The 23556-nt window shown below is 44.0% G+C and overlaps 2 protein-coding genes across 4 annotated transcripts in view; both read left to right on the top strand.

Moving 5' to 3' along the window:
- Window positions 1-854: 854 nt before the first annotated feature.
- On the top strand, window positions 855-13104 carry EI24 (EI24 autophagy associated transmembrane protein). Of its 2 annotated transcripts, XM_045894750.3 has the most exons (11): window positions 855-1060; window positions 3533-3645; window positions 6400-6545; window positions 7026-7086; window positions 8127-8193; window positions 8679-8803; window positions 9134-9253; window positions 9613-9724; window positions 10415-10526; window positions 10917-10991; window positions 12575-13104. In XM_045894750.3, exons 2-11 carry the CDS (start codon window positions 3604-3606, stop codon window positions 12735-12737), a joined length of 1023 nt encoding a protein of 340 aa, XP_045750706.1. In that variant the 5' UTR covers window positions 855-1060; window positions 3533-3603; the 3' UTR covers window positions 12738-13104. The 2 variants fall into 2 exon arrangements, with proteins under 2 accessions (XP_045750706.1, XP_054368180.1); XM_054512205.2 differs by lacking the exon at window positions 10917-10991 and having other exon boundaries at window positions 12575-12887.
- A 7031-nt stretch (window positions 13105-20135) lies between these two features.
- The window catches only part of STT3A (STT3 oligosaccharyltransferase complex catalytic subunit A), a 30626-nt gene continuing 27205 nt past the window's right edge, over window positions 20136-23556 (top strand). The window contains exons 1-2 of one of the 2 annotated variants that reach the window (XM_045894748.2): window positions 20136-20294; window positions 22770-22896. In XM_045894748.2, the coding sequence (XP_045750704.1) occupies window positions 22809-22896 (88 nt within the window). In that variant the 5' untranslated portion in view covers window positions 20136-20294; window positions 22770-22808. Of the gene's footprint in view, window positions 20380-22769; window positions 22897-23556 lie in introns of both variants that reach the window. The other variant, XM_064577263.1, reaches the window with a different exon arrangement.

Genomic DNA, 23556 nt, shown 5'->3' with positions numbered 1-23556 from the left:
CTAGCAGTTCTAAACACAAGAGGTAAAGGGAAATATTAAAAGAAAAGAAATGGTGAGATATAAGAGGCTGGGAATAGAAAAGAAAAAGTTCTGGGGCGCCTGGGTGGCTCATTGGTTAAGCGTCTGCCTTCGGCTCGGGTCATGATCCCAGGGCCCTGGGATCGAGCACCACGTCGGGCTCCGTGCTCGGCGGGAAGCCTGCTTCTCCTTCTCCCACTCCCCCTGCTTGTGTTCCTGCTCTCACTGTCTCTCTCTGTCAAATAAATAAAAATCTTAAAAAAAAAAAAAAGAAAAGAAAAAGTTCTCGGTGAGGCTTAATGTGGATGCTAAGGAGTTGCCATCCCTGGGGTAAAAATGGATTGGTGGGGATGGAGATGAAAAGGCTTTACTTCTATTCACTTTTAGAATTTTAATCTCAACCATCATTTTGCCGGCAGAGTGCACACCTAATGCAGCCGAACTGCATGGCGCCGTGTCCTGTTCTTAATGATCTTGACTTAAGCCCATCGTTGCATAGTACCCTTTGGTTACAGAAAATTTCCAAGTAGATAAAGCAAGGTGACCTCTGCATTTTGTTCTCCTGTTAGGTTTCGTAGGGTTTTAGAAGGACAAGCAACCCCGCAGGAGTAAACGGGAAGGGCAAAAAGCAGGAGGAGGGATCGGCAGGACTGGATGAGGCAGGCGGTCCGCGAAGCGTGCTGGGCGTTCCAGGGCGTCCCCGGACTCGGCGCGGGACGGGCGGGGTCGGCGCACGGACTGCATTTCCCAGGCTCCGCCGCCCCGTCTGGCCCCGCCCCCTCCGCCGCTGCGACCCCGCCCCCTCCACCCCGGGCTGCGCGGCGCGGCGCGGCCCTGCTCGGCTCCGCTCGGCTCGGCGCCCGCCCGACTTCCCAGCGGCCCCGTGCGGCCCGGGCATGCCCAGTGCGGGCGCAGCGGCCCCGGCCCTGGGAGCGCCCGGGCGGGAGCTGGCGGCCGGGAGCGGAGGGTCCAATAGGAGCCGAGTGGGCCCGCGTTGGACGAGGGGCCGGGTGGGCCGGAGCCGCGGCGGCGGAGCGGCCGGGTAAGTGCAGACTGGCCGAGCCAGGCCACTGGCGCCGCGGCGGCTGGGGCCCTGCGAGGCCCTGCGAGGGCCCGAGCGCGGGCGTGCGTGGTTCCGGGCAGGGGCTTCGGGAGGGGAACCCTAGCAGGAAGGTTCTGGCCCGACTCGCAGCGTCGCGCGAGACGGTGCCCGAGGTGCGGCGCGTCTATGTTTAGCTCTGCGTGTGACCGGAGGTGAGCGTGCTCCGCACCTCGTGCACGGCTGGGTTCCTGGGGGGAAACTATGTTTCCGGTCGAAATTGGCAAGGAGCTACGGCGGAGACGGGTCCGAGCTGACCGGTGGACTTGGAGCCGTCTGTGGAGCCCTCGAGAGAAGCGAGGATGCTCACCCTTTCTGCCCCTGGTGTGGGCCAGAACAGCTTCCTCCTTTCCGGACTTGGGTTTGGTGGCTTAGAAATGAAAGAACAGGATTGTGCCTCAGAGGATGCTTAACAAGCTCTAATGACTATTCGGCATCTAAAGGCCACCTGTGTTTCTAGGTTCAAGAGAAGTGGCCCATGGGATGCTCGGGTTAAACAAACTCATTGCAAAGTTTGAGTAAAAAGAAGTCCCGACTGAGGGTTAGAATGCCAGCGTTTTTGAAGTTTGCAGTAGCCTTTCATTTGCTGTAATCTTGGGCAGGCATTTAACCTCGGAGACTCCAGTTCCTGCATCTGTAAAGTGATGACAACCAGATGCATCTTCTTTCCTTCCAACTCAGTTGTAAAGTTCCCCCTGTGTGGTCTTAAATTGTGGCAAGTTCTGTTTTTCTCCATGCCTCAGCTTTTTGTTAAACCGGGCAATTCATCAAGTATCCGTGAAGGAAGGCTGCTAGGGTCTCAATACAGAATTGAGTGACTTGTCCTTCGACGGCCGCTGTTGGTTAGTAGGTAACCTGCCCCTTGTACGTGCGGAAGCCAGGTGTTAATGGCCACGGTTCAGATAACCCAGCTGTTCTGCTGGACTAGGACTGCCGTGCTTCACGCTCTTTGTCAGTGGCCTGTGAGAAATCCAGACTCAGTGATTGGCTTCCTCAAACTCCCAAGCTAGCTCAGTCTTTAGTGGGATTGTGTTTATATAGAAGTTACTGTTTTTCTGTTATTACACCTATTCAAGAAGACCTGTGAAGAATTTTAATATCCTTAATTTACAGAGGAGGAAGTAGCTGGTTAAGAATGAATCCGTGAGGGCGCCTGGGTGGCTCAGACGGTTAAGCGTCTGCCTTCGGCTCAGGTCATGATCCCAGGGGTCCTGGGATCGAGTCCTGCATCGGGCTCCCTGCTCCTTGGGAGCCTGCTTCTCCCTCTGCTTCTCTCTCTCTCTCTCTGTCTCGCATGAATAAATAAATAAAATCTTAAAAAAAAAAAAAAAAGAATGATTCCGTGATAGTCTTCAGAAACTGGTATCATGTACTGAATAGTTACTGTTCACCTGACAGTGAGTTACCCTGTCACCCTGAGGTGTTTTTGTTTTTAAGTGGAGTATTCACAGAAGTTTCTGAACCCTAGAAACTTCTTTATCTGAAGTAATAGGATTTGACCCCAGGAGCAGATGGTATATACGGTGTTGTGCAAGTTGTCCAGGTACCTTCCTACTGCAATATTCCCTGCTCTTCTGGTTCTGGGTGGCAGTAGTCCAGTTGGGTCAAGGTACAGTTTGAAGTGGTTATATGTGTGAGGGAAAATGTGCTTATGTTTTGAAATGGGAGTTTTATACAAGGTGCTTGTGAAACTGTCACAATTTTTGAAGCGAGGTTTCTCATTCACCTGAGAAATACCTAAAATGAGAAAGCTGTAGTGTTTTAAGGAATATTTATACACGGAACTTTTTTGACCTGATTTATATTCCACGGTTTCTTGCATGTTTATTAAAATTGTGTGTGTATATATGTATATATTTAAAGTTGGAAAACATGGGGAGGCCTATTTGGTCGTCTAGGTGGGCGATTTCACATTGTACCTTAAGCTTACTTGTGTGCCAAAGGACCCTGTGTGTGAAGTGCATATTTAGTCATTTTTGCCAGAACCTTCCTCTTGCTCTTGTATTTTCATTCAAGCGTTTGAGGTTCTACATCAAGTATAACTACCGCTTAGGAGGATACTGAAATGTAATTATCACTCATTTCCAAATACGCAAGTATTTGGGATGTGTAGGAGGGATGGTTTGGACATCAAGGCCCAGAGAGGAGACTCCTGGACTGAGAGCACATTTACCCCCACGTAAAAGTGGAAGGAAGGGTGGGAAGTGACTTAAAAATTGTATTGCTTTCAGGTTTCCGCAGTTACAGGTATACCTTCATTAGTTCCCTGTGTTCCTATCTATGGGAGTGCCCGAATCTGTTACACTCCTGGTAGAGATGCAAGTATGTGGAAAAGTCCTTAGGTAGAAATGTACGTGAAGTAACTTACCTGGAAGATACCTATTTGTTGCCCCATTATGCTCCATCTGTTTCTAGGTCCTTCATGATGAAAGATTTTGAGACGCTGCTTCCTCCTCTGTGTAGTTGGTAGTTCGGGTGGCGAAGAGATGGCTGACAGTGTCAAGACCTTTCTCCAGGACCTTGCCAGGGTGAGTACATCGCTGTGTCATCTCTTGATCTTTTTTTTTTTTTTTTAAAGATTTTATTTATTTATTTGACAGAGAGAGAGATAGCGAGAGCAGGAACACAAGCAGGGGGAGTGGGAGAGCGAGAAGCAGGCTTCCTGCCGAGCAGGGAGCCCGATGTGGGACTCCATCCCAGGACCCTGGGATCATGACCTGAGCCGAAGGCAGACGCTTAACGACTGAGCCCCCCAGGCGCCCCATCTCTTGATCTTTTTGCTGCAGGAACTGACTAGGAGATCCTTTAGGTTTTTTGGGGGGGGCAGTTTTTGTTATATTTGTTGGGTCCCTCACCTATAGGTTTTCATTCTCATCCACACTACTCGGGAGATTAAGTATTATCTTGCATCTTCCAGAAGCTTGGGAAAGCTGTCTAGTGAGTGTCTCTAGTATTGGAACCTTGGTTAGTTTGACTCCAGAGCCTTTTTTTCAAAAAAGTTTCTATTTTGGAATAATTTTGGACTTACAGAAAAGTTGCAAAATAGTACAAAGAGTTGCCCTATATCCTTCACCAGCATCAAGTTATTCTATGCAACCATGGTCTGCTGGCCAAAATTAAACAATGAACATTGATAGAATACTATTACTTGAACTACTTTATTCCTATTTACATTACAGAACCTACTTTCTCCCCATTCTGCATGGTGCAGATGACGATGCTCTAGGAAAATGTCCCGTAAAGATCTGTTTAGGACTTAGTAACCCAAATTAACCAATAGCAGAAAATTCCATTATAGTGTGTGTCTGAGGCTTAATGCCCTGGTTGTAGCCCCTGTAGCTATATCCTTGGGAGCAGGGGGCTCCTTCCTCAGTGGGAATGCTTAAAAGTTTATTACCTTTGAGTAAAAGAGGGGGAATTGAAGGAGTATCTTAGAAGGGTCAAAGAGACTTAATGCAATGAGATTTTTTTTTTTTTTTTTAAGATTTTTATTTATTTATTTGAGAGAGGGAAAGGGAGCATGAGCAGGGGGAGGAGTAGAGGGAGAACCAGACTCCCCACTGAGCAGGGAGCCTGATATGGAGGCTCTAGGGGCTTGATCCCAGGACCCTGGGATCATGACCTGAGCCAAAGGCAGACACTTAACCAATTGTAAGCCACCCAGGCGCCCTGAGATCTACTTTTAATAACTTTACCTCATCTTGCCATTCTTGTGCTATAAAATTTCAACCCTAGATCAGTTCTACAATGCACTGTTAATGTTTGTCTGACCCAGTTAGACTGTAAGCATTCAGGGGTGGGAATCCTGTCATCGTCTTAGCACATACAAGGCCCTCAGCCCTTTGAACTTCACTACCTTAAATATTTAAACAGTTTGTGGAAGATTTAGAAGTTAAAAGCAAGATAAACCTCTACTTGCAGATAAAAAGATCAGGTGCACACTGTGCCAATTTATGCTGTCGGTGGTTAGTACATAACCACTTGGCCCATTCCCATTTTTCTGTATCCTGGCAGTTATCTCCAAAATTTGTTAGTAGCTAATAATAGGTAAAAATGCCATTTTTTAGTCCAGATTGGCCTTTGCTTCCAGAATGTTTTGTTTTTTTTTTTAAAGATTTTATTTATTTATTCATGAGAGACAGAGAGAGAGAGAGGCAGAGGGAGAAGCAGGCTCCCAAGGAGCAGGGAGCCCGATGTGGGACTCGATCCCAGGACCCTGAGATCATGACCTGAGCCGAAGGCAGACGCTTAACCATCTGAGCCACCCAGGCGCCCCAGAATGTTTTTTTTTCCACCTATTCTTTGTGAGGTTGAATATCCCGGTGCTACCAATCCATTTTGGACATAAATCTGTTGTGGCACATATTTTAAACTATTTTTGTTGTTTTTTGGTTGTATACTTGTCCTGGTAGGCTACCCGTTTCTTGAGCGTTTTCATGTGACCAATGTCTAGCTCACTGAGGATGCTTAACATGTGGGTGGATGGATGGATGAATGAAGTTTTTGGAACTGGGTGATAGGCTATTCTGGGGTTTGTAGCACTAACTTTTCCACTGTTGGAGCTCTTTCAATATGGTGGGCAAGTGCCCCTGTCACTGTCTTTATAGACTTAACAACCCTCTCCCCCTTCATACACTCCTTAAGGACATTCTTTCCTCTAGCTATACTACCATGTTGTTTCTGTTTTATGTGGCATGCTCTCATCCTCCAGCTCTTACTGGATATCTTACAGTATTGATTTCTTTGTCCTTCCCTAACTGTGGTCCAGCCTCTGGTCCTTTCTAGAGACCAGTGTTTAATTTGTCCTTGTATCCCTGGAGTTTAGTAGTGATTTATACTATATTATACTCACTACTGAGGACCCTGGGATCAAGCCTGCATCGGGCTCCCTGCTCAGCCAGGAGCCTGTTTCTCCCTCTCCCTCTGCCACTTCTCCTGCTTGTGATCTCTTTTTCTCTGTCAACTTAAAAAAAAAAAAAGGGATACGCATTCTAATACGGGAAAAAATGTGTATATATACATGTAAATAATAAGTTAATTTAGCACATTTATTATTGGTAAATCTGGAGAAAGGATATTTAGAAGTTCTGTTCTTAGAACTGCTGTAAATTTTGAATTATATCAAGCTGTCAAGGCTCCCTTAAGCCATGTGGCAAAATAAGTTCAGTGGTTTCCACTGTTAACTTCACTTTATGTAACTTAGGGAAGTCTTCTGTGATCCATAATCCTTCCTCTTTAGAATAATACTTTAAAATACTTTAAAATAATACCCTTGTCTATAGGGAATCAAAGACTCCATCTGGGGAATTTGTACCATCTCAAAGCTAGATGCTCGGATTCAGCAAAAGAGAGAGGAGCAGCGTCGAAGAAGGGCAAGCAGTGTGCTGGCACAAAGGAGAGCCCAAAGTATAGAAAGGAAGCAAGAGAGGTAAGGAGTGGGGCTGATGTCAGGAAATGTCTGAGGGGGAGGGACTTCAGGAAGTGACTGGTCCTTAGTATAGAATTAAGACCCTATATAGTCACTTAGAATTTCAGTACCCCCTTGTTTGCTTTTTGCATTTTTGCATTTTTTTCCAAAAAATATTACAGGTGACTCTTCCCCCACCCCACCCCCCCCCGCCCCACATTGAATTAAACTAGGGTCTAGCAATCATGCTTGCTGAGAATGTCCTGGTGTTTTAAAAGACAGAATGGTGAATCGAGAACCACACACACACACAAAGAAGAAAAACTGCTTCTCTAGAAATATTTTTAGATTTTTCTCATTGACACTAGGAGAACATTGGGAGAATAATAGGTGCTAGAAAAATAACAGTAACAACAAAAGGTCTAAGGTGGGGAGTGACTGAATGATGATCTGGAAATAGCCTGTATATCTTATGAGCTAAATACATGTGGTCTTTTCCAGTGAGCCACGTATCGTTAGTAGAATTTTCCAGTGCTGCGCTTGGAATGGTGGAGTATTCTGGGTAAGTTCTTTTTCCTCAAACGCCAGGTGCCTTATCTTCAGGTTGTTGCTATGTTAATAGTTCTTGACTCTTGCCTTGAAACTGAAACAAGTAGTTTTCACGTGGTGATACATGCTCAAGACCATAACTGAGGAGTCTGTGCACCAGTGGTGATTTTATTCCCACACAAAGAACACTTGTATGTAAATGTTAGGGATAGCCCTAAATATACACTTTTATTTTTATTTATTTTTTATTTTATTTTTTGAGAGAGAACACAAACAGGGAGGCAGAGGGAAAGGGAGAGAATCTCAAGCAGGCTCCGTGCCCAGCACAGAGCCCAATGTGGGTCTTGATCCCATGACCCTGAGATCATGACCTGAGCCAAAATCAGGAGTCAGATGCTTAACCAGCTGAGCCACCCAGGCGCCTCTACACTTTTATTTAAAAAAAAAAAACGACTCTTTCACCAGTTTTAATGTTAAAAGAGTTCCTCTTGACATTGGACATTTTGGCTAAGAGCCACTATGGGAGATCATAAGGGAAGGGCAGAAGGACAGGGGCAAGGTTATCCTCTCATCTGGTCTTATCAATCTATTAGAATTGATTACTATTAAAACCCATACCAGAAAAAGTTACCTAGAGTTCATCAAGAGCCAACACAGACTTAAGGGAAGTTTAAGTACTTTGAAGAACAGGTAGTTAAATTTTTTTTTTTTTTTTGACTTGGAATTCAGTATAACTCAAGTTGTCTTGATCTAAACATTTCACAGATGTTTCCAGATGTTTAATAAAGTATTACTACGTATTTAGTATGTACCTGTGTTTTGGTCTGAACAATATTTGAAACGTTCATCTATGTCCTCAGGAGTCTCACTGTTTTCACAGGCAATGTCAGGTTTGTACCTTAGGGGAGTATTGGGAGATAGAAATAGCTCTCAGTTTTGGTGTCTCTTCAAGTTTCCTTGAAAAGTCACCTCTATCTGGAAAATAATGACACTGAAACTTGGAACTCTTGTTTTAAAGAAGAGCTGTTAATGTTTATTACTTCTTTCCCTTAGTTAAGTCTCCTCTTGTTTTATCGAGTGTTTATTCCTGTACTACAGTCGGTGACAGCCCAAATTATTGGTAAGTATATGCATTGCTGTGTGCCACCTGCCTGGGATGGGGGTGGGAAGTATTTCCCTGTCTCCCTCACTTCATGGAACACTACTGCGTACCAGGAGCTTTAGACGTTCTTAGCTCAAGCCTCTCAACCACCCTTTGAGTGGGTACTGTTACCAATAGCTTTTTTATGGTTGAGGAAATAGAAATTGGTTACTGAGGTTAAACCATTAGTAAGTGACAGAACTGGGATTGAAACTCGGGTAGTTTCCTGCATAGTGTGTGCTGTTAGGGACCTCTCAGTCACCACCAGGTAAGCAGCACAGATGGCTCCTCTGAATGAGAGCTGTGACTGGAGGTGGCTGTGTGTCCGAAGAGGACAGCTGTCTGAAATCTGTATGGTGATGCGCTGGCAGGAAACATAGGTGGGGGGTGGGGGGAAGAGTGACCACCTAGGAGTTCCATGTTTGGTCTTTAAACTGACAACTCTTTTCCCCCCCTTTTTTTAGGTGATCCATCACTACATGGAGATGTTTGGTCGTGGCTGGAATTCTTCCTTACGTCCATTTTCAGTGCTCTTTGGGTGCTCCCTCTGTTTGTGCTTAGCAAAGTTGTAAATGCCATTTGGTTTCAAGTAGGTCCATGGCAGAATGGAGTCTGGGTCCTGCAGCGTAATGGTTGATGGGTGGTGGGTTGATGGGTGGCAGGTTTTAGCCTGGTGGTTGGTGGCCATGCAGGGAATGATTTCATAGCCTTAACCTTTCTTGCTCATGCAGCCAGTGGGTGATCTTTGTGCACTTGTAAAATGGAATTATTGTCTCAGGCCACAAAAGCCTCCCTTGGCCAGATGTCCAGGAGCTTTTCTCACCTGGCAGATTTAATGGTAGACCAGCGACCTTAGCTTTGGGGGTGGGTGGTGAAGCCATCTTACTCATGTTTTGGTGAGCTACTTTCTCTGTTACAGGACATAGCTGACCTGGCATTTGAGGTATCAGGGAGGAAGCCTCACCCATTCCCTAGTGTCAGCAAAATAATTGCTGACATGCTCTTCAACCTTTTGCTGCAGGCTCTTTTCCTCATCCAGGTGAGACTGGCCTTCTGGGTACATGGGCAAATTTTGAAAAAAGGTTCGTTAAAAGGAGCTTCACAAAGACAGAGTATTGCATTTAAACTGGGGCAGATAAGCTTTATGGGAGGTAATGATTTTTAAATCATTTTTTCACAGAAACAACTAGAAAATTTAAAAATTGTAAAATAATAAGCAACATGAATTGACCTCCTCTTCCCTGCCCATGGGCATTCTCCACTCTCCTGCTGTCGAGAAACGTGAGGAGCATCTATGAGGCTGTATTACACAGGCAGAGGGGGATGACTCATGGTGGCGGGCGAAGAGTGTTCGGTCTTGAAGCTTTGGGATTCCAATTTCCCATATTTGTTCTTTAGGGGATGTTCGTGAGTCTCTTTCCCATCCACCTTGTTGGTCAGCTGGTTAGTCTTCTGCATATGTCCCTTCTCTACTCACTGTACTGCTTTGAATATCGTTGGTTCAATAAAGGTGAGTCCATCTAAAGAAACTCAGAAGTAGGAGGTCCAGTTTGGAAGTGCTGCTAAACGGACTTCTCGAGAACTGTTCAATACTTAGGCTCTTGGTAAACCATCTTTGGAAGGAAGCAGCCTCTTTGGCAAGAGGGAATTTACACTTGGTTTAGGGGGTTTAATCCGTAACTTTGATGCCGGGGGATGTGGCCATGTAACATTACCTTCATGGTGCTTAATGTGATGCAGCTCTGACTGAGCCATACAGTGGCATAAAGGAGCACGCATTTTCTTGAATTCGAGAAATCAATTTGATGTCCGTGCTTTCATATTCTTTGGGGGATGTTTTAAAGACCTTGGCATATTTGTCCAGTTGTCTATGGTTAGAAGAGGTTACTTGGTTTCTAGAGAATGGCTGCCTTTTTATTTGATACCTTACTTTGTTCAAGACTAATCATGACAAAGGATGCTGATGTTGTAATTCATAATTCCTAGCAGCTTTGAAATTGTGATTATTGAACTGAAACACTTCACACAGAAGCCTTATATCATTATTTGGACAATTCCAATTTATATGCTTTAACTGTTCCAAATGACAGATGTGTACCTAAAAACTCAAACCTCAAATAATTTGTCTACCGTATGTAGTCATTTGACTAAAAGGAAGTAAGCAATCTAATTATTAATTGTATTGGCTGTCTTGTCTTAGGAATTGAAATGCACCAGCGGTTGTCAAACATAGAAAGGAATTGGCCTTACTACTTTGGATTTGGCTTGCCCTTGGCTTTCCTCACAGCAATGCAGTCCTCATACATTATCAGGTAATTTGGCCAGAGGGACTTGATGGGGACTAGTAAAAATACTCAGTGTAGGGAGCATCTTCTGTATGCCTGGTGTTATGGTAGGCACTTATTTATAGGCCATCAGGAGGCCTGTAGACTTTTTCTCTTTGACAGATAGACATTTGTCAGCATTAAAATCTAGTCTGCATGATGCTAAATGCCATATTCTTTTATATTGCCTCCCAGAGCAGTGTTTACTGTAGCTAGTGCTTAGGAAAACAAAAAAAGTTTTTTTTGAAGATGTGTTTGATAGATTAAGGTTTCATCAAGCCATGATGTTAGCTCTGGAGGCAAGGGAACTCTGGGCTTCTAATCTCTTCTCCAGAGTCATGGTTGTCATGAAGGTGTCTGTTCCTCTTCTGTTTACAGTGGCTGCCTCTTCTCCATCCTCTTTCCTCTATTTATTATCAGCGCCAATGAAGCAAAGACCCCTGGCAAAGCATAGTAAGTACTAGCCGGTATTAGCTAAAGTGTAGTAAGCTGTGTCTCTGTATAAAGGATCGGGACTATAAGGTCACAATTATAGGAATGAGACTCTTTTTTAAAAAATAATCTCTTACAGTGTAGGAAAGCGTTAATATACACTATGATGAGAGAAGAACACTTTTGGAATATATCCCCCAATTTTCCCCAGGCACATATGCACATATGTTTCAGAAAATCATGCTGTTATACATATTCTTAAAATTTAAGTCACTGAATATAAGGCACTTTAGACACCTGTAGTGAAACCCATTTTTGTAAGAATGGTCAACTTTTTATAGTGGATCATGTGATCTGGCTTACATGAGTTTATTGATAGTGATAGTAAAACAAAGTATTTTTTAATATTTTATTTATTTGAGCGAGAGTATGAGGGGGCCGGGCAGCAGAGGGAGAGGGAGAAGCAGACTCACTGCTGAGCAGGTTCCTCTGGGCTTGATCCCACGACCCTGAGATCATGACCTGAACCAAAGGCAGACGCTAAACTGACTGTGCCACCCGGGTGCCCCAAAACAAAATATTTTAAAATGAATCTTTAGCAGGGTGCCTGGGTAGTGCAGCCGGGTCAGTGTCTGACTTTTGATTTCGGTTCAGGTCATGATCTCAGGGTCGTGAGATCAGGCCCCATGTTGGGCTCCGTGCTGAGCGTGGAGCCCACTTGAAATTCTCTCTCCCTTTTTCTCTGACCTTCCCTCACCACTCGAGCACTCGTTCGTTTGTGCGTGCATGTTCTCTCCCTAAAAACAAATTTAAAAAACAAAATGAAGTGAATCTTCAGCAATAATAATAGCAATCCTAAAGTTTTACCATTTATTTTTTAATATGTATATATTTTTAAATTTATTTATTTGACAGAGACACAGCGAGAGAGGGAACACAAGCAGGGGGAGTGGGAGAGGGAGAAGCAGGCTTCCCGCTGAGCAGGGAGCCCGATGTGGGGCTTGATCCCAGGACCCTGGGATCACGACCTGAGCCGAAGGCAGACGCTTAACGACTGAGCCACACAGGCGCCCCAAGTTTTACCATTTTAAAAAAAGTTTAATCTTTGATCAATTTTGGTTGAGTCAGTGAGGATACATGTATTAGAAATTTCAGATCTGTTTCAGGTGTTTGCTTACTCTTACTACCCTGCAGTGCTTAGTGTAATGGCAGTCTCTGGTGTAATTGGCTTTCCCTTGAAACTCTTGAACATGAAGCACATATAGTATATCTTCAAACATAGCTGGAGGTTTATAAACAGCTACAGAAAAGTACTTCTCCAATCAGAATTAATCTGAAATGTAACTTTATTTCTTCTGAGCCTTTATACTTCAAACGGTGATTCCATTGCATTCATGACAGCAGCTGGACCCAGCGCCTTCTTTAGTTGCTGCCTGTTAACCCGTGTGTCTAAAATCTGTATAGTACTTCCTTGATCAAATTTCAGTTGTCTTGTTTTCCCCTATGTCATTTTAAGTTTAATGTAGTCAGGTAAGTTGTCAAGTAATTAAAACATTAAGTTTGATGAACTGGGGATCTAACAAGTCGGGTCTCTTGCCTTCCAGCCTTTTCCAGCTGCGCCTCTTCTCCTTGGTGGTTTTCTTAAGCAACAGACTTTTCCACAAGACGGTCTACCTGCAGTCCGCCCTGAGTAGCTCGACCTCTGCAGAGAAATTCCCTTCACCGCATCCGTCTCCTGCCAAACTGAAGGCTGCTGCAGGCCACTGAGTCGCCTGCCATCCAGAGGAGATTGGGTGGGTTTGGAAGCAGGCTGTAGAAGCTCTTTTCCTCGTACCCTCCTCTGCCCGGGAACGCAGGACCCGCTCTGCCAAGGGCCCTCTGCCTATTCCAGTCTGAGGAATTGGGACTTTTGTCTCTGGTGCGCTTAAGGCAGAATCTTCCTGACACCAGTGTGTGGATTTTTAACACCGGTGAGTCTGAATGGACCACAGGTTTTTCTGTAGCTCTTTTCTAGCACTTGCCAGCCCCCGTGCCTGGACTGATTGGAATACTGTTTTTGTCCCTGTGCCATTGACCCTCCCAGCTCCCCGTCCTGCCTTCCACCACCCTCGGATGAATGGATTTTGTAATTCTAGCTGTTGTGTTTTGTGGACCTGTTAATTTGTGTTGTTTTTCTGTGAAGCACATGTATTGGATGTGGGAGAGAAAGGAGTATCTCACTTGCTCCCAGCCACTCCCTTCATAGCCATCACTGTCTAGTGTTTCTTGTAACTCAGGTTAGATTCGGGTCTCTCTGGCTCCACTGCAAAAAAACAAGTCTGAAGAGATGGGACAGGAGGAAAGACCTCACAGCCAGATCTGCTGGGTTTGGGGGAGTGATTTTCTTTCTTCCCCTTGAAGGGGAAGAAGCTTTTTCACTGGTACCTTTAAAGTTCCCCAGCTAAAGGGAGGTACCAGTTCTGGACAAGTGCCACCGCAACACCAAATGCTCAGAGACCCTGAACTTGGAACTCGGAAGGTCTGAAGTGTACTGCTGGCCGCTGCTGGGTCTGTCTGGTATTTCAAAGGAATATTGGGTGCTGCAAATAGGAACTGAAGGGGTACACTTATTAAACCCATTAAGCCTGTGATTGGTTGGTGTTTTCCTGTCATTTTAAAGAGACTAAATATGGTGGGGGGGGGCAGATGTCAAAACACTTGTCCAATTTTAAAATGTCACAATTAAACGTGAGCTGGTTTCCGACAAGCGTGTAGTGGTTGAATTTTCAAAAATCATCACCTTGGGAAATGTTAAAAGGGTTAAGTGGAACCACGACTTTGCCTCAGACAATTTGGTTGTAGTTTTGAGAGATTAGTCCTGAAAAGTGTTCCGTGAGGAAGTGTGGATTATGGGATTATAACCATGTTTACATCTTATGATAGAATTGGGAATTGTTTTAAAGTCCCTATGCATGTCTCCTGTGTATTCACGAAGGGAGAGAGGTCCTTTCAGGTTTCAGCGTGTTGAACATTTGCATTAGGGAAGAGATTAGACATTTGGTTAACAGAAACCCTTACTTACAAGATGATAAGGATATAAAAATCCTTGCTGGGAGACCTACAAGCAAGTTCAAAGTACAGGTTTTAGAACAGTGGGCATCTTGGAAGTGGGTGTTGTTAGCAGCTTGTGCACAAGAAATTGCCAAAGACAGAGCTGAAATAAGATGTTGTTCCAGTATTTCTCTGTGACCCCTTTGGTCAGTTGGCCACGTTGCTGTGGGTTGGTTTCAAGAAGACCGCAGTACTTCAGCAGCCGTTACCTTAAGGTGAGTGTAAAGTTTTACAACTGGCTTTGTTCTTTACGGGCCCACATCTTAGCTGCCTGAAATCTGTGTTTGTACCAACTAAGCTGGTCTTAAAGGGTGAGTTGTTCCGTGGATGAAGGCACATGGTTCTTATCCAGCACTGTGCCTCGCTATGGAAAAATGCGCAAAGTCGGAAGCGAGGAGTCTGCAAAGTTTTATTGGTGTAATTGAAATACCAGGCCTGAAATTGAAAGGCCAGGCATATCTGCACTAAAAATCTGACAACCATCTCAAATAAGATGTCCACAAAAGCAGAGTCAATTCCTCTTACATTTTCACTAGGGCGGTGGTTGGGAAATGAGGAGCAAAGGGAGAGTAGGCTCCTTTTTTGCCAAGTTCAGAATGGCAATTGGAGGCAAACTGACAGTAACTGAAAGGAAGGGAGATCGTACTGCTAAACATGAGAGAGCTTGAGTTTTAACCATGCAACCAGGAGGATCTAAGACCTCCTGTTCACAAAAGTCCTTTTCAGGGATAAGCGTCAGCTTGAACAGGCGTATGGGATTCAAAAGACTGCCCTTTTATCCCATCTAGAGCTCAGTTGTCTATGATAGCAACTTGAAAAATTGGAAAGTGGTACTTCAGACCTGAGTATGTTTGCTAAGTCTGTTGGAAACTTTGAAGTGGACAGGTTCGTGTACTGACTTGTTCATTGCTCTGCACTTAGTAAGGAGCCAAGATAAAGTTGAAGAGGAATTGTGACAAACTGGAGCAAACCCAGAAGAAGGCAGTCAGTGGCTAGAGGTTTTTGAACAGCCTTAAAAGGATGACAGGTGTAGGAATAAAAAAGCAATTACAGTTGTCTGTTCACTGTCTATTCATTTTCCATCCTCTTGTATTTTCTGATTATAGAAGTAGGACATTCAGCTTCTATATTCACATGTTTACCTCCATCAGGACTGCTCTGGTAAAGGTTATCAGCTCAGTAGTACAATGGAATAGAACTTTCCCTCCTCCCCATTAATATTCCTCCTATGCTATATGACCCACAGAAGTTAAAATGAAGTTGACTTCAGGTCAGTGCAACATGCCTTTTAAACAATGACAGCCATGCATCAGTGAGGTATGTTGGATGGACCTAAAGTGAGTCCATAGAGCCAGTCAAGGATCAAGTGGGGAATGGATGACTTCATCATGTAACATTTAAGTGCCTTATCTGTTGGGCACTTTGCAAAGCACTGGGGGATTCAAGGGTGAACCAGAAAGATGATTACTGTCCTCTTGGACCTAAACATGGAGAGTGACAAGTGATAAAGCAAATTTTTAAAAATAACACAATCAGGGCACCTGGGTGGCTCAGTCGTTAAGCGTCTGCCTTCGGCTCAGGTCATGATCCCAGGGTCCTGGGATCGAGTCCCACATCAGGCTCCCTGCTCTGCGGGAAGCCTGCTTCTCCCTCTCCCACTCCCCTTGCTTGTGTTCCTGCTCTCACTATGTCTCTCTCTCTGTCAAAAAAATAAAATCTTTAAAAAATAAAATAAATAAAAAATAAAAATAACACGATCAAAATGCTGCTACTTTCCCTAGGTCTCAAAGCTAGATATAAAACATTGGATTTCAGGGAATCTCAGGGTGAGAGGTCAGGCTATACATTCAGCCTCCTATTCTTGTACTCATCTGATTTCAAATTTAAATCTTTTGTAGTGCTTTAGATAAGTAGTTCTGGATCAGCATCAGAATTATCTCTGGAGCTTTCCCTAAATACACATACTACCTGACCCTGGAGGAAATTTAATTCCAGAAAAAAAAGTAACTTTAAAAATTCTAATAACTACTCTAGGGGCGCCTGGGTGGCTCAGTCGTTAAGCATCTGCCTTCGGCTCAGGTCATGATCCCAGAGTTCTAGGATCGAGCCCCACATCAGGCTCCCTGCTTGACGGGAAGCTTGCTTCTCCCTCTCCCATTCCCCCCGGCTTGTGACCCCTCTCTCACTGTCAAATAAATAAAATCTTAAAAAAAAAAATTCTAATAACTACTCTCATAGAAATTTGGGAAACTATTGCATCCGTAAAGTAAGAACAGATTGTTGTGAAAAGGGGACAGAATAGGAAAGTTCTCAGAACTTAAAACAGTTGTGGAAGTAAATGAAATGGCTTATAAAAGTGATAGATGTGCACAGACATTTCTACAAAGAAGACCTACAGATGGCCAAGAGACACATGGAAAGATGTTCAACATCATAATCAGGGAAATGCAAATCAAAACTACAATGAGACATCACCTCACACTTGTCAGAATGGTTAAAATAAACACAAGAAACAAGTGTTGGTGAGGATGGAGAAAAAGGAACCCTTGTGCACTGTTGGTGGGAATGCAAACTGGTGCAGCCACTGTGGAAAACAGCATGGAGTTTCCTCAAAAAATTTAAAAATAGAACCACCCTATGATATCCAGTAATTGCACTATTGGGTATTTACCAAAAAAAATACAAAAATACTAATTCAAAGGGATGCATGCACCCTAATGTTTATTGCAGCATTATTTACATTAGCCAAACTCTGGAAGCAGCCCAGGTGTCCTTTGATAGGTGAATGGATATATATACATACATACAGTGGGATATTATTCAGCCACAAAAAGAATGAAATCTTGCCATTTTCAATGACATGGATGGAGCTAGAGAATACGATGCTAAGTGAAATAAGTCAGAGAAAACAAATACTATATGATCTCACTCATATGTGGAATTTAGAAACAAATGAGCATAGAAAAAAGACAAACCAAGAAACAGACTCTTAACTATAGAGAACAAACTGATGGTTACCAGAGAGGAGGTGGGTGGGTGGCTGGGGGAGATAGGGGAAGGGGATTACGCATCATGAGAAAAAGATTAAATGATAAAGTATATAAAAAAGTGACACTGAAGAGCCTAAATTAGAGAATTGCAAGATAAAACTGAGGAAATTTCTCAGAATATAATGATCAAGACATGGAAAAAGTTAATCATGGAAATGTCCAAGAATCAGGAGGTCTGACACTTGTCTAAATAGCACCTTCAGAAATGAGAATGGGAACATGGAGACAGGAATAAAACCAAAGAAAATTTCCTGGACTGGTGATGAAATTGGTGTTTTCAGCTAGAAAGAGTCTGCAGAGAGTAAAGGTGAAAATGAGAGCAAAAATGAAAGGAAAACACACCTGGATGGGGTCTCTAAGGAAAAGTCATTTATCAGAGAGAAAAACAGGTTACTTACAAAGGACTGTGATTCACATGGGCATTAGACTTCTCAAGAACAACTCTAGATAACAGAAGGTAAAATTGTAATGCCTTAAATAGGATGCTTTTTCGTGTGGTCATGTGTATAGGAGATGTGTGGGTCCCCATTTTGTTCCCATAATTCTAGCTATCTTATAAAGGGCAAAACAAAGGCATCGTTTGCTTTCCATTCAGCTTTTCTGAAAAAGTTACATGAAAAATCTATCAAAGGGAAAAATAGATCCAAGAAATAGATGACTAATTAAAAAGCACCCAACCAAACACGAAACAGTGAAAAAGATGCATTAGGAAGAAATCTTGATAATGTAGCTTTGCAGCACATTTGGAAAAGAAGATTCTGGGGAGAGAATCCTCAGGAAGAAAATAAATACTGTTACTCTGGTGTGCCTCAGATGAAATGAAGGCATGTAAAAGAGGTAAGTCGACACTTCAGGAGAGACCAGGAGCTCCATAGGAATGATCTGACTTGTACAAAGCAAGCAAAAATAGCATTATTCTAAGCAAGTGATGGAATAGTAAAAATAGTGTTTCTGAAAGAACCAACTCAAAACTTTTGGTCCAATAAAGCAGGAAGGAGAAGGATTAACTAATATGCTGAATTCATGTACAATATCTGGGTTTACAATAATTTCCCCCATGACTTTGCTGTGCTGACTTTTAATTATAGATAAGACTTTCCCTATCAACTGGTAGTAAAGAATCACCTAAAAATTGGCTTCATGGGGTGCCTGGGTGGCTCAGTCCGTTAAGCGTCTGCTTTTGCCTCAGGGATAGAGCCCCAGGACAGGCTCCCTGCTTAGTGGGGAGCCTGCTTCGCCCTCTCCTGCAGCATCCCTTGCTTGTGTGTTCTCTCTCTCTCTGTCTCTGTCAAATAAATAAATATAATCTTTAAAAAATCAGCTTCATTTTAAACTTTGTTCTTTGGTAGTATATTTTGACTTTTGAAAAAGTTGACTTAGTTTTACCACCTGGAAACTTAAGAGATTCCCTTTAAAAAACATGTTCAATAATTATTTTTAAAAATTAATGAAAACCCAAGATCTTATGTTCTTCCAACAGTATCTTTTTTTTTTTTTTAACTTCAAAGGAATCTAATTTTAGTTCCTTTTTCTGGGGCGCCTGGGTGGCTCAGTCGTTGAGTGTCTGCCTTCGGTTCAGGTCATGATCCTGGGGCTGGGATCGAGCCCGCATCGGGCAAGCGGGAAGCCTGCTTCTCCCTCTCCCACTCCCCCTGCTTGTGTTCCCTCTCTCACTGTCTCTCTGTCAAATAAAATCTTTAAAAAAAAAAAAAAAGTTACCAAAATATACCAAAAAAAAAAAAAATTCCTTTTTCTTTTTTGACAGGGAAAAAAAGCCCTAATTCCTGTTTTGCAGAAGCATTTATTTGAAGTTCTGCAATTCCTTTAGGTTCAGCTTTAGTTTCCTTGCGTTAATAAAATTACATTGAACACATTGTAAAAACAAAACAAAAAAGCAGAGAGCTGTTGAATCGTAACGTCCTAGGTCAACCTGGTCATGCGAATTGTGAAAAGCACTGATTTTGAGGCACAGATTTAAATGTGCTTTCAGTAGCATGTTTGGTCCGTTGCACTCATAGCACCGTAAATAGTAAGACTTTGAAGTTACCGAGGCTCCCATTTTCTTTAGCGTAGCTTTTGCCCACTGCAGAGAGAGAGAGAGAGAGAGAGAGAGAGAGAGAGAGAGTACATGCGTGTTTGAGGCGATGCAATTGGCTGCTGAACTTCGCCATCTTCCCTACCCTCAGCATTTCCTTTTTGAGGGGGACGGGGGTGTGGTTAGGGGGAGAGAGGGAGGAGAGAAAGTGGTTAGGGCAGCTTTCACTGGCAGATATCTCACAAGGGGGTGAGCTGACCAGGCACAGCAAGGCTGCGGGCTGGGGCTCCGGATATAGCCTATCTGCCGCTTGGAAGGGCTACCTCTGCGGCAGTCGTTGACCCTTACTTCTCAGGCAGGGCAGACCCTGTCAGCTTAACCCCCACGATCCCTCTAGGCCTAGCCATGCTCGCTATCGAAGTCCGGGGCTTAAAAAAGGGATATGCCTCAGAAATGTGGCAGGGCTCTCTCGTCTATCGCAGTTTACGCGAGCACTGTCAAAAACAGCTCTTGAGCGAATTCTCAGACAAATCTTGTACAAGATGTAACGGTCCGAACCAGAAAGCGTTTCAGTTTTCATCGAGAATAGGCAGAATAATCCTCCCTCCTCTTCTTTAACCTTACGTTAGGTGACGGTCAATTTCTGCACTTTCTCCCAAACCGAGACGGTAAGTCTCCCGGCCCGGCTTTTTGGGATTTGTAGATTCAGTTTATCGCTCCGCGTAGTTTCCGCTTCTGGTCACATGACTGGGGTGAACCCTCCACACCTTCACCCCGGCGCCTCCTTCTCGGTCCGTAGACCGACACGTCACTCCTCGGCTCTCAACCAAACTGCTCCAAGCATGTTCTTTCCGCGCTCTCGCTCTCATGAGCGAGCCTATCACAGCTCGGCGGGAGCATGAAGTCCCGCCTCCTGGCTGCTAAGTGATATCTGTATTGTCCAGTTAAGAAGTGGGAGCGCGGCTTTGTCCGCGTCTCTGGCTCTGACCGACAGCTCCGCAATCCTATCGTTCTTTCGAAGTGTGGTATCGAACCAGAGCCAGCCAATGGGGAGCGGTCCAGGAGGCGGACAGGCCGCTGCCAGGGTTGGGTGCGCCGCTGAACGGATGGCAGAGACAAGCGAGCGGATTCTTGAGGAACGCTGGCCAGGTGAGAAGAAGGCCTTAGCCTGTAACTTGAGAATTAGCTGCAGGTGCAGCCCAGGTTGTTGGTGGCGCTGAACGAAGAGCAGGAGGTGGGGCTCTAATGGCAGCGGGTGGGGTGTGTGAAGCGGAGTCTAGGGTCTTGCAGAGGAGGGGGCGTGGGATGCGGGGTGCGGACATCATGGAATGGAAGGATGTGAAGGTCCGGAATGGGGCGTGCGCTTAGGCCAGGAGGGTGTGCGAAAGATCGGATCCTGGGACTCGTCCTGGAGAGGAAGGCGCTCAGGACGCTAAGTGATGGGGTGCCCGCGATGGGTAGTGTCAGAGCTGTTGAGTTTTGTGAGGTGGGTGGCAGGGAGTTGGGACCTGCTAGTGAGCAGAAGAGGGGCGTGGAGGGGAGTAAAAGAGTGAGAGGGTGCGAGAAAGTGTGTAGGCAAACTGGGCTGGGGAGGTTGCGGTCTTGGAAACTAGAACGAGGGTGGGACTAGGATGGCACAGCTCACAGGCACCGTCGAGGAGAGCAGATGCTAAGTGTATAAAAGTGTCTTTGCCCTTATTTGCTTTAGCGATGTGCTGAAATGACCAGAGAGCACACTAGGAAAACTCCCTTAAGGTCCTGACTTAAATTACCAGTTCCTGTACTCAGTTTTCAGGTAGAGGTTCTAGTACTCTCATTTCCTCTGCTGACTCTTCTAGGTTTGTGGCTCATATCAACTCAGTGGTGTAAACATTTTTCTGTTTCAGGCATTCCAGAAAAACATACAAACCTGTGGGGTGTGGCAGGATTATTGAGTTCCTAGGGTTAAGTGTTTATTTTTGATTGCAAGATAGGGTAAAATTTTGGGGTTGTAATTTAAAAACACATGTAAAACTGCCCCTCTGGGACAGTTAATTATGGAAAAGATGTTGTTGGGGCTAGGAATGTGTGCTTCCTAATGCCTTCCGCCTAATCCGGTGTTATTTTTTCCCCTCGTTTCCTCCTAAAAGATTAGGAGGGATGCAGGTTCCTTTTTTCCCCCTGCAGTCTTGAACAATGTTGCATATCCTTTATTACTATATTCTTTATCATTTGGCCCTTGATCAGCTTGTGGTTTAAGAAGGTAGCACTATCTTAAACAGAAATAGCTAACCTCCTTCCTTCAGCATTTTGTTTTAATCTAGTTTTGTTTTTTCTTCCCTGAGCTTTCCTTGCTTCAGTAGGAGAAATTTATTTTATTTTCCCTTCAGATTTTCATCTAGTTCCATGAGCTATCTCTGAGATCAGTGGCTTAAATCAGCAGTGTCAATTACAGACAAGTCTTGAGATAGGCATTTGGAAGTGGCTGTAGATCTGAGCAGTAGTTGCAGCGTGATAATATGGGTTCGAAAGTGCAGTGATCTGTGTATGTCTGTCTTTCCCTCTTGAGTGCATCGCTACCTGCAGTAGTGATCGGTCATGCTCTTTAGTTGACCCTTTGACCCCGTTGGGATTTGGAACAGAAAGAAGCTTGTAGCCAGTCAGTTGCTGCTGAAATGTAGGGCCATAAATTGGGCATATTCAGTCATGACTTATTTCTCTGATTTCTGCTTTCATCTCTGTACTTAATATTCATTTCCTGCTTTCTTTCATACATTCCTGCTTTTTTCTAGAATGCTCTCTTTCTGGGGCACCTGGGTGGCTTAGTCGTTAAGCGTCCGCCTTCGGTTCAGGTCATGATCCCAGAGCCCTGGGATCGAGCCCCACATCGGGCTCCCTGCTCTCTGAGAAGCCTGCTTCTCCCTCTCTCACTCCCCCTGCTTGTATTCCCTCTCTCGCTGTGTCTCTGTCAAATAAATAAATAAAAATCTTTTTTTTTTTTAAGATTTTATTTATTTATTTATTTATTTGACAGAGAGAGAGACCGCGAGAGAGGAAACACAAGCAGGGGGAGTGGGAGAGGGAGCAGGCTTCCCGCAGAGCAGGGAGCCCGATGCGGGGCTCGATCCCAGGACCCTGGGATCCTGACCTGAGCCGAAGGCAGACGCTTAACGACTGAACCACCCAGGCGCCCCAATAAATAAAAATCTTTTAAAAAAAATAGAACGCTCTCTTTCTCCATTTAATTATTTTTTTCTCTATTTCCAGTCTTTCCTATTTTCTTTGCATCTCTTCCCTAACCACCTTTTTTCTATTCCCATGTTTGCTCTTTACTCCTGTTGTACCATGCTATTGTCAGTAGTGATTATGTACTTGTTAGCTGTGAAGGAGTAGGAAGCAGAATTATGGTGATAGAATCCAGTCACTCCTTTTGAGTCTTGACACATAGACCTGACTTATGCCTACTTCCTTGCCAGTCATTCATACCTCAGGCAAGGCTTGGGTGTTAATATTAGCTCTGACCCTCTCTGCGTGTTCATTAGCTCCTGTCTCCTTTATGGTTTTTTTTGCCACCATAAAATATGAAAATGAATTAGATAAATTGGAAGTGTTTAATATCCTACACTGTTGACTTTTCCATTTCAGCTATTTGAGTGTCATCTGCTGCTACCCATTGATGTCAAGATGACTAAGCTGGGATTTTTGCGGTTGTCCTATGAGAAGCAGGACACACTTCTGAAGCTTCTCATTCTGTCGATGGCTGCTGTGTTATGTGAGTGTGCACGTGGACCTCTCTTTCTTTGGGGATGGAAAGGAGAAAATCTTGAAAAAAACTCAAGAATGGCTTTCTTAGATGCCTTGTTCTTTTCAGTAGGTTGTGATGTGTTCTTTTTACTGTTATCTAACAGTATAATTTTATGAAGACAAAATACAGGAAACAGGATTATAAAAGTCAGGAGTAGAGATCATCTGAGAAAGAATGGGAAGCATGCTGTGCTAATTCTGTTTTCTCATAGGGCTGGAAGATATACTGGGGACCCTTGGACACTGAATTTTATAAAAGACAATTGTCTTCAGTCTAGTTGCCTACTTTAGTATTTCTGAAAATCTCTTCAGAACTTATTCTATTTTTTTAGATTTTCTAGCTCTTGATGAGTCATAAGTATAGTCTCTTAGTTTGCTCCAAAGTAAAGGTTAGTTGTGGGGAGGGGAGGTCAACATACAAAAAAAGTGAGCATGTAAGTTGAGTGCAGTATTAATAGGTGAATGCGTTGTTACAGGCCTTGATAATAAGTAGTTAAATGTGTCCTACCTACGTGGAAAGTGTAGGTGTCATTGTCAAGGGAAAGTGAACTTGTTTTTGTTTGTCCTGTGTGGGAGAAATGGATAGATACTTTATTCAGGGTTTTTTTTTTTTTTTTTTAAAGATTTT

This window comes from Mirounga angustirostris, unplaced genomic scaffold, assembly GCF_029215605.1.
Source record: "Mirounga angustirostris isolate CCGP_5_RB_7025 unplaced genomic scaffold, mMirAng1.0.hap1 SCAF_13, whole genome shotgun sequence".
Classification (NCBI taxonomy): Eukaryota; Metazoa; Chordata; class Mammalia; order Carnivora; family Phocidae; genus Mirounga; species Mirounga angustirostris.
The sequence above is the reverse complement of the archived record's forward strand: the minus strand, read 5'-3'. Positions and strand labels throughout refer to the sequence as shown.

What these genes read in the sequence shown, in the direction of transcription:
- EI24 (XM_045894750.3), top strand. Translation starts at nt 3,604, where the DNA reads ATGGCTGACAGTGTCAAGACCTTTCTCCAGGACCTTGCCAGG. An exon ending in TAAATGCCATTTGGTTTCAA is followed by an intron (nt 8,804 to 9,133) that starts GTAGGTCCATGG and finishes TCTCTGTTACAG; the next exon opens with GACATAGCTGACCTGGCATT. An exon ending in ATATCGTTGGTTCAATAAAG is followed by an intron (nt 9,725 to 10,414) that starts GTGAGTCCATCT and finishes GTCTTGTCTTAG; the next exon opens with GAATTGAAATGCACCAGCGG.